The sequence below is a fragment of the Lichenostomus cassidix genome, chromosome 1Ab (assembly GCF_008360975.1).
Source record: "Lichenostomus cassidix isolate B80296 chromosome 1Ab, HeHo_3.0, whole genome shotgun sequence".
In the NCBI taxonomy this organism is placed as follows: domain Eukaryota; kingdom Metazoa; phylum Chordata; class Aves; order Passeriformes; family Meliphagidae; genus Lichenostomus; species Lichenostomus cassidix.
The window spans coordinates 2471565-2482174 of NC_139481.1; the positions used below are offsets into that span (position 1 = coordinate 2471565).

The 10610-nt window shown below is 47.6% G+C and overlaps 1 protein-coding gene across 10 annotated transcripts in view; it reads right to left on the minus strand.

The window, feature by feature from the left end:
* WNK1 (WNK lysine deficient protein kinase 1) overlaps nucleotides 1–2318 on the minus strand; it is a 90441-nt gene extending 88123 nt beyond the window's left edge. For 6 of the 10 annotated variants that reach the window (XM_085049378.1, XM_085049376.1, XM_085049374.1 and 3 more), the window contains exon 1: nucleotides 707–2316. In XM_085049378.1, coding sequence (XP_084905504.1) covers nucleotides 707–1480 — 774 coding nt within the window. In that variant the 5' untranslated portion in view covers nucleotides 1481–2316. Of the gene's footprint in view, nucleotides 1–706 lie in introns of all 10 variants that reach the window. The other 4 variants (XM_085049381.1, XM_085049377.1, XM_085049380.1 and 1 more) reach the window with 3 other exon arrangements.
* Nucleotides 2319–10610: the final 8292 nt, after the last annotated feature.

Genomic DNA, 10610 nt, shown 5'->3' on the forward strand with positions numbered 1-10610 from the left:
GTCTAGAAACTTGGTAAAAGAGCAGTGTCTTAGTTCAGTTTAATCCACCAGTCATCTGGAAAGGTTAAACTTCAGGGCGTTTTTTAAAGCTTCAGAAAGAAGATAAGTTCTTTCTTTCCTTGTCCCTGTTAACAAGTATGAACCCTAAAGTCGGAACGAAAAATACAGCTTTGCAAAACTAAATTATCTGACACACTATATGCCTTGTATATATTCTCGAGTCACCTATCCCTTAAGAATTCACTACCTGTGAAATATCTGAAATTAATGTGTTCACAGTTTTTCCTAAGAAAAACACCTAAACAAATTCTGAAACATAAGGGTAGCCCCAGTCGACATTCACTCACACATTTTCCCTCAGCCTCCCTGAAGCTGCACACAAGTGATTTTACAATCCTCCAAGCTACCTTTTGGAGGCGTAAAACACAAGACACTACATGAAACAGAACTGTACCATGTCTTGTGGTGATAATGCTAAAAGACTCTTCAGAGAGCACAGTATTTAAAATAATTAAAAGGCAAACTGACTCCAAGGAAAGGATGCGCCTTTCTTTCAAAGGACTGCCTCAGGTAAGGTCTGCAGTTCCTTCCGAATTAAGCAGACCTCAAGCTGATGGGTTTTACGCCCTTCAAGCCCAGGGACTAGCACCTGGGAGAGTGGCTGTACTGTGGTAATTCACCGGCTTTATTTATTTATTTATTTTACCTGCAGCTCGCACCAGGCAACTTCCACAGTGGTTTCAGTATCCAGTCCTTTATACACAGTTTTGAAAGAGCCTCTTCCAATCTCGATGTCAAACTTCAGGAAGCGGCCATCCGGGGAGATGCCCACCGCCTTGGTCTCAAGCTCTTCGATGTCTTCCTGCTGTGTTCTCCGCTCCTCAAATTCCCGGCTGGCAGCTGACAGGCTGCCAGCGGCACTGGTAGGGGGTAGCGCAGTCGCCTCGTCCCCCTCCTCCTCCTCCTTGGGCAGCAGCGGGGCAGCATCCTTGGCGGCTGGGGGCTCCTCGGCAGACTGTCCTTCCAGCGGGAGCGGGGCGGGCGGCGGCGGCCGCGAGTCGGCCTCGGAGACGGTGACAGGGGTGTAAGGGGTCCGGCCGGCACCCTCGGGAGGGAACACCGAGGGAGCCGCGCTGCCTCCCGAGACAGGGGCCGAGGGCGCTGCGGGCTGCAAGCTGGGCAGCTCCAAGGCCGTGGCGTTGGAGTCGCAGATCACGCTCCGGCGGAAGAAGCGGTGCTCGGTGGCTGCCGCCCCTCGGCTGTCCTTGTCCATGGTGTGGCGGCGGCGCCGGTACTCCTCACTGCGGCCTCCGCTCCCCGGCCCGCCGCCCGCTCCAGCGGCGCCGGAGGCTCCGTGCTCGACGGCTCCCAGCTTGTCTCCGACGGAGCTGTCCGAGCTGGAACCGTTCTTGGGCGGCGGCGGCGGCGGCACCAGGAAGCGCGGGCCCGGCTGGCCGCTGCCCGCGGCGTCCCCCGACATGGTGCCCCGGGGGAGCGCGGCTGTGGCGAGGCGGCGGCGGGAGGGCAGCGAAGGGCCGGTCACTGAGCGGGGAGCGCGCCCGGCCGCGGCTGCCGTTGCAGCTGCAACAGAGGAGGGTCCCAAGGGCTCCTCGCGGCGGAGCTGGGAGGCTGGGCCGGCGGGGTGGATCCCCGGTCAGCGTCTGCATCCATCCTGCAGCGGGGCGCCGGGCAGCGGGGCCGACATGGAGCACCGGGAGCGGACGCGGGGCGCTGGGATGGAGTGGGGGCGGCGAGGGAGGGGAAAGCCCGAGCACCGGGGAGGCCCCCGAACGGGGAGGCGCCGCGGGAGCGCCGAGCGGTGCCTCGGCCGGCTGCAGTTACTCCCGGCGATGCAGAGCGAGCGGGGCCGGCCCGGGTGCGGGGAGGGGAGGGAAAGGGGCCGGGAGGAGAGGAGGGAGCGGGGCGCAGGCCCGCACACCGAGAAAGCCGCCGCGCTCAGTCACTCGCTCCGAGCGGCAGGGGCCCGGGCAGGCCCAGGGCCGGGAAAGGGGTCCCGGGGGCTCAGCCCCGCCTCACCGGGTCGCCCATGGCGGCCGCGGCCTCTCCACCGCCCGGCAGGCGCAGCCACCGCCCGCGCGGCCGGGCCGCGCTCTCTCCAACAGCCGCGGCCGCCTCGCGCGGAGCCGGAAACCCTCCTCCTCCTTCTTCTTCTTCTCCTGCTGCCGCTCCTGCTGCCCGCGGCCCACAGCCGCCGCTCACCGGGGCCGCCGCCGAGCCGAGTCCGGGTGGCGCCCGGCGGGCAGGACCGAGCGCAGCCGCCGCGGCCGCCCGGCGACGCCTCCGCGCTAAATGGCGACGGGCGGGAGCCCGAAACCGACACACGGCAGAGGGGGGGAGGAGCGGCCGCGCCGCCGGCCACGCCCCCGCCCGAGCCCGGCCGCGTATTGTCCCTCCCCCCGCCGGCGAAGGGAGGTGGCCGCTCCCGCCGCGCGCGGGGCACCACGGGAGCGGTAGTTTTCAGGGCCGGGCCGGGCCGGGCCGGGGGAGCGTGTGTGGGTTCGCCCGGGATGGGAGGGTGGCACGGAGGACGGGAGAGAAGGAGGAGGATCCCAGCGTGGGCCCAGGGCCGGGGGGCCGATGTGCTGTGGGGGAGCTTATCCTGCGCCGCCGCCCCTTCGTCCATCCGCCCCGCGGGTCAAAAGGCACCGGCTCTGCTTGCGCTGCTCGTTTCTCCAAGTCCTGTGGTACAAGTTAAGTATTTCGAACGTATTCACTTAAACGTTGTATGTAAATCGATCCATACATTTCACAGAACATCCCGAGTTGGAAGGGACCCTCAAGGATCATCGAGTCCAGCTCCTGGCCCTGCCCAGGACAGCCCAGCAGGCACACCACGATCCGAGAGCATTGCCCAAACACTTGTTGAGCTCTGCAGGTTTGACCTGTGAGCAATTCCCTGGGGAGCTGTTCAGTGCCCAGCCTCCCTCTGGGGGAATAGCCTTTTCCTCATATGCAACCTAAACCTCCCCAGCGTCAGGCCATTGCTGTCCCAGGTCACCAGAGAGATCAGTGCCTGCCCCTCACTGCCCCTCGTGAAGGAGCTGTAGGCAGCGATTAGCTCACATTTTCAAACAATATGGGCAACAATAACTCCATGTAGCCGAGTACTGTATGAACAAGTGAGGGTTTGGGTTTTCCCTCCGTTTAGGTCATCTGAAGAGGCACTAAGTGGCCGAGCGACATAAAATGCAAATAGCTGCTCTGTAAATGTCATTATTCAAAAGAAACAGAATTTGCAGCCTCTGCCCTTGACACAAGTGTTGTCTTGTGGCCATTTCAGTCATCCTTGTGGCTGCTGCAGTTGAACCCAGGCTGTAGAGCAGCCAGAGCCCACGTGAACCCTGACATGAATTGGGAACTTTCAGGTTAACAAGGCTTTGGCAAAGACGAGTCATCTAAATTATTTATATCATGTTCCTCTTTTGTATCAATAAACCAAAACCAAGCACTTTCCTTCTTACGACAGCAGTCTTTTGAAGTCAACTGGAATGTACTGAAGAAGGAGTAAATGATTTTGTACGATTACTTTCAGGCAGCTACAAAGAAAAATTCCATTGAGGAAGAAAAAGAAAATTTAGAAATTTCCCTGAGTAAATAATATGTTCCCAGCAAACACAGTGCCGTTTTAAATATTTTTTTTAAAGTTACTTTTAAACCAGCAGTTTAGAGGAAGTTGTGTGTTGCTGATGCGAGGCCTTAACTCCTTCTGCACAAAGTAGAACAAGCAGCCCTTTTAGAGCTCCACATCTCCCAGCCACAAATCATCAACCTGAGCAGTTCTCACGTGCTTGTGCTCCCCACAAATAAAATCTGACAACACCTGGTAATCAGCATACCGTTGTTTTCCGTTCATCCTTCTGTCCTACTTTTTAGCCTTTTTAACAACAAACAAAATAATGGCACAGTCTTCACAAGGAGGACAAGGGTGTTTTGTTGTACAAATCTACAGTAAAGATTTCTGGGTGGCTTAAGCCTTCTAGGGCTTGCCTTCACTGAAAACCTTGATTTAGTTTGTGTATTTGTCAGTGTACCCCTTGAACTGCATTGGCACTGAGAGTAGACACTTCAAAACAGTGCTGAGCTGATGGGGTAATTTGATTAGCAGCAGAATGACTGGATCGAAACTGATTAACTCACCATTCAATCTGCCACGTCCCTGTGCACTGCCAGGACCAGCATCTCCTCTGATACCAAGCAGGGCTTAGCTTCACTCCACACGTGACTACAGGTATTTGTGCATCTCTCTGGACAGCAGAATGACAATTCATTTGTAGCATCAGCAAGTGCTGATGGTCCGTGCTGGGTTTATACTGTTAAGAGTAGTAAGACACAGTAGCAGAGCTCCAGCACAAGCTGACAATCAAGGCCCCATTACCTCTGCTGCTCTGTGCCACCCCAGCAGCACTGCTGTTGCTGTTGCTTCCTTCTGGGTCTACATCAAAGCAGAGATCTGCCTTCCTCCACTGCCCACTGCATTTTGACCAACCCTTCGGATGGGACCAGCAGGAATAGATAGCAAACCTTGCTCCAGCTTGATGCCTGATGTAACTCCAGAAGCCTGTACCTAAAATAATGCAGGGATAAATCACTCCCTGTGGTGTGAGCCTGCAGAGCTGTTCGGTGAATTCCACTTGCATCATCACCAGTTGGCTTTGGCAGGCAGCTCCCAGGTCTGTGCCCAGCCACGTCCTGTGATCTCTACCCGAGGTGGATGGGCTGCAGCTGGGGAACCACCACCCTGTGGTCCCCACGTGTGGCTTACAGGAAACCTTGCATGTAGCCCCTTCTTACTCAAATGCCTTTCACCCATTGTTCTTTAATATATTTTCCCTTAGTTAATTAAGCAAAAGCTTTGCAAAAGAGACTTGCAATAGCCACAGGGGGCCTGAGGCGGTCTTCGACTGAAAAATTGTGGTAATTATGTAAAAAGGCACCTCCCCGGTGTCTGATCCAGCACATTCCTTAGTACTCTTGAAATTCAAGGAGGTTGGTCCTCAATGCGAGGTCCCTAACACCTGGCTCTTCTCACTGGCTCCTCTTCTGGGCAGAGGTAGGCAGAGCAATCATCTTGGCAGGAAAAAAGAGCTGAGCAGCTGACCTGGAGGTGGGAATGATGGATTTTTGTCTTCTTTGGCTCTGAAAAAAGAAGTGGTATGATATTGGCAATTATATTTTATGTGGGTGTTGATTTAATTTTGTCATTCTAAAAAAAGATGAATGTAATAAAGAGTGTGGGCTTGCTTTCCCCTCAATTTTATTTCTTTTAATCTTTAAAACTCTGTTTAGGCTAAATGGAAAATTTCAGTATTGCAGCAAGATTTAATAAGCCTGAAGTAAATTCTATATGTATTCTATGTTTAGAAACAATTAATTAAAATAGTTTCGTTGCCAGAGCTCCTCAGCCAATTAAAAAGATTTCTTTCGCCTTTTGCTGTAAGAAAAATCTGCAGAAAGAAGGAGCCTGACTGTACTTGAGAAATTACAGGCAAAAAAACTTAAACGATCTTTTGATTGAATCCAAAGGGCTTACATTTGACATCATAAAAATATCCTTCTGTCAAGCCTTTTATAGTTACAGTCATCTTGGTTGGAACAATAATCATTTAAAAAATTGCTCTGAATGAAGTATGATCTTGAAGTTGACTGAATCAAATTTTTTTCTCAGTTTTGCTTTCTCTGGTGAAATTTCATCCACAGTTGGCATCCATGACCTGTCCATGTGACAAAGTATTAATGGGAAGCAGCTATTCTCTATTTTCTCTTATGCAATACATTATGCAATAGAGGAGGCTATGCCATAATTTTGATGCATGTGATTTTATTCCATAACCTAAGTGCTCTTCAAAGCAAACTCATCTCAGTTTTATTGCCCATTACCAGATTGCAGCTACAGTGCCATATAGCAACAGTGACAATACAAGTTTTTCTACAAGTTTCTTCTTTCTCATTTATATTTCGTAAATCTAGGCCTCTGCCAGTGTTCACTCTTGTTTCTTAAAGCTGAAAGTAAGTGAAACAAAATATTTCAAGACCTCATGCTTGAGAAATGAGAGAGTTTAACTTTCCAGATATTCCGTTTTGCTTTGTTTTTGCCCCCAACAAATCAAAGTTAATTGGAAACTTAATCTGAAGCCTTACATTTCTTTTGTTTTTAGTGAGGTTTTGTACTTGCAAATAGCCCTGGAAGTTGAGTTGGTTATGAAATTGTTGTAACCATCTCTAGGCCCTACAGGCAGTTTAAGTCTTCAGGCTCTGTAGTAGGTGGTCCAGCAGATGGTGTTGGATGTGAGTCCTGCCCAAACCTCTGAACCTGGGTAGTCTCTCCACAGTTAGGAGCCATGGGAATTGGAAGAGAGCAAGAACTACAAGATTTACAGGACATTAAACTAAACATCCCTCTTTATGCTCTCCTGATTTACAGAGTCTGAGAGTTCTGCAGGAATACAGGTCCACACTGCAGCCAAAACACCTGAGTAAAGTTTGGGATGTAGCTGAATGACTAGTGAAAGAGGCAGCCAGATTGTATAAGAAAGACTAAATCCAGAAATGATGAATTTATGTGACATTTTTTATTTATTGCCTGAGAAAATGTCAACAATCCTCCACCATAAAATTGGAGGATTGAAGCATGTGCTTCTTCATCAGACTGAAACCTACGTTTCCCTTTCACCCACCCATCCACCCCCATTCTAGCTACTAGAATAGAAAGCATAAGTCTTTTTCTTTCATTTTTTTCACTATTCTCTCAAGCTGCATTAACAAATGGATTCTAAGCATGTGAAAGAAAGCCAGTGAGAGAACCAGCAGAAGGATGTATCACCATGCTTTTGAAGGACCAACATACAATTTTCCACTATATTAGTAACCACTTTTAGTCTAGAGGTCATTGTAGGCTGTGCTGCTGGCTCCCTGTTGTTTGTATCTAATCAACTATTGTATTTATTATTAGCATAATTATCTATGTGCATTCTTCAAACATAACCCATTCAGATAAAGTTGAACAACAAGAACATGATAGAATGACATTTAAAATAACTCAAACCCTGAATATTGTCGGAGATGAGATTCAGTTATTGTTCATGCTCATGTATATTTCAAACTGTGTCAAGCCACAATGGCAGATGCTGTGGCCAAATTCAACACTGGTCCTACTGGGGGCAGAGGAAAAGCATGGCTCACTTCTTTCTTCATCATCTTCATTGCTATTCTTGCGACATTTCCTTATATAATGAGTTTAAGAAGTAGTCTAACAGTGAGTAAGTATTGTGGAAGCACAGATATTTGCTGAAATCAGCATCATGTTCTTCCCTTTTTTGTGTCTTTAGTCAATTGCTCAGGATGCCTCATTTATCTTTTCTCTCTCTGAGGCTTTAGGGAATTCTGTGCTTCACAGCAGTGTCATAACACTTCTAAAGCAAGCAGAGGCAGGGGCACTGCTTTAATGAGAGGAGCTGTTTGATGGAGGTGGGTGGAGGGAAGTGTGAAGAAGATGGTGGTGCTGTGTTTGCAACTGAGTGATGCTGTGCAGCCATCAACCTGCCCTGCTTTCTGCTCACCACTTGCAAGCTGATGAAAATCAATCACTCTCACAGCAGGTCCAGTCCTGCTCCTCTCTACATCAAAGTACAAAAATAAAATACTACTCACTTCAGTCAAAGTAGGAGCAGGCTCATACCCAGCATAATGAACTTCCTCATGTCCTTCAAAAGCACAGTCTAGTCTAAATGCAAAACATTAGTCTGCTCTGGTGCCATTTATGCCAGATCCAGTACTGGAAGGTGCTTGCCATTTCTGAAATATGTTGGGCATTCCCGAAGGATAATGAGCCATTGACACTGGGGACAGTGAGAGCACTCAGCCCCTCACAGTGGGGCTCAACACCTTGCAGAGTTGAGCCCTTGACAAGGCAGGATTCCTGAAGGAGAAAGAATCATGGGATCATTTGGCTGAAGGGAGCAATATAAATCTGGAGTAACCTCCTCAGACCACTTCTCTCCCTGCCAAATTGTCATTGTGGGGAGTGATTGGCAAGTTGTGCACGTTACAGAGCTCTTCATTTCCACACTTGGGCAGCTGGCTCCCCTTGCAGCCTGCCAGGACCAGGAGCACAGGCACAAAGTTGAAACATAACACATTCTGGCAACCCACAGCTCATGCATGACCTACTGGAGTGGTTTGTCAGCGGTGAAAAGCTTTACTGACAACATAAGCACACTGGCATTAAAAGTGACAAAGTTCTGTACCTGAATGACCCCTGCTACACACGTGCAACCTTTCCCTACTCATGTAGTTTCAGCGGTGTAATTATAATCTAATGAAAAAATATCCAGGGTAAACAAGCTCCTGGGGGCCACTGCCAGATGACACAGGTCACAGCAGGTCTCACGTTGCTCAAATCTGTGTCCAAGACTGGGAAGAGAGTCAGGGAGCTGCAGCTGCCTTGCAGATAGCACTAGATCTTCTGTTGTGCTTGATCTTAAGTGAAACACTCCAGGGAATCTGTTTCATGTTTCTCAGAGACCTGGGGAGGCTGAGAAGTGTCTGAAAGTTCCCGATGAGAAGGGAGAAGTGATCTGAATGTATTTGATAACTGGAAAAGCTCTCTGTTTCCTTTTCCTGCCTGTAGTACTACCTAAATGTGGACAACCAAGTGTCACAAATAGTTAATGACTGACTCCATCACAAAACATCAGCCTCTCCAAATTAATGAGATACACAAGAACTCATCAAATAGCCTCAAACAGAGCAGAATGGAAATAAATAGTTCAACTGCCTTTATGATGTGACAAAATGTTTTAAAAGTATTTAAACTACGTATATGTGTGTATATACATATATATATATATGAGACACCTCTATTTTAATGTCTTTCTCTGAGAATCAGCTTGCTCAATTTATCTGCCTCTGATACCAACACAGTGGTTCTGTTTCAATCCTGAAACATCAGTCTTTTAAAATGTTTCTGTTTCATATTCTCATTTTCTGAAAACAACTTCCCCTTCTCATCCATAAACTATTAACTGCCTCTGGTACCTGGAAAGCAAAGACATTGCCTTCTGGGGACACAAGAAAGTGTGTTTTACTTCACAGGAACACCAGACTATGAGGTATAGTAGGAGCAGTGTCTTTCCGCTCAGACAATGCCTCAACTGCCCTAGGTGGGTAGGACAAAGTCTCAGGTGTGTTTAGATACAGACATGGCTGCCAAACTTTCAGCTACACAAAGATTAAGTAGACAGATTTTTTACAGTAACACCAGTATAAAGGACAAATTATTAAAACTTTTGGATGAGTCCGAGTAAATTCCTGTAGTTCACTCCATGCGCTTTGGGATGCAGTTCTTAACTTCTCTGGGTGCCTGGAACCTGAACCACAAGCTGTTTACTCCCAGCACCTTCTCCCTCCATCAGTAGCCTCTCCACTGTGCTGGAGACAGGCACACAAACATGCATTGTCAGGACCCAAATCTGCAAACACTTCAGCTGGGAAACAGTACTTAGTCCTATGAACAGTCCCATTGACATTTTACATTGCACAGAGCAGTGTCTGAAGGATCAGGCTCTTAGTGATTGTGTGATTTACAGGTGCATCACTTGAGGTTCAAAACAAAGGCAAATAATTCTGGTCTCTCTTAAAGTAGTAAAAATCCCCAAATCAAACACCAGTACCTAAAATTAGATCCACAATCAAGTGACAGAGATTATACAACATTCATTACAAGGTTTGCCAGGATTTTCGAGCAGAAAAGACCCAGAAGGAAATATAGATCTACTCATTAGGATTTCTAATATCACAGTGACTAAATTACTTTTTAAAAACATCTTGCATTACAGGGAATATTCAATCTCAAGGGAAACAAACAGTCTCTGAGCAGCTTACACTTTTGGCAGCAGCCCAAGATAGCATGAGGCGCAAATCACACAAATGCCTGAGTTTGTGTAAATTCTGTGCTCAACATCTGCAAGAGCTTTCTTCCTAGCTGTAAAAAAATCATAGCCCATGTTTGTTTCTTTGTCCAAAATTTGAACGTCTGATATGTTATCAGACATATCAGAAAAATTGTGATTGTTCCTTGGATCGGAATCTTTTGTGTCCCCTCACTCTATCAGATATGTAACATTGCATGTGACTGATCATGTATTGACAGTCAATTGCAACTAAAACCAACAAAAAGAAAGCCAGTTACAATGCTGTGATTTACCTCCTTTAGGGACTAATTTCTGTTAATTTAATTAAATTAATTTAAAAGGCCTCATTTCTATTAAAATGCAGGTGTTATTATCATGCAGGAGGTATTGAGTACTAGAAGTGTGATTATTTGGACATTACACAGTCTATAAATATTTAAAGCATTAAACCCCAGAGAAGGTTAATGTAACACAGGAAAGTAACATTAGAACTACTAGGGTGAATTGTTGAATGGAAAAATGGACAAGTTTGAATATATTTGAATGTGGAATAATGTCCCAATAAGACAGAACTGATACTGTATTATTAGACATTGTTTCAGTGACAATCCCTGCAGAGCATTCAAAATCTATTGAGTTAAACATGCAAAATGAGAGATGCATTAGAACTCGAAACTGATT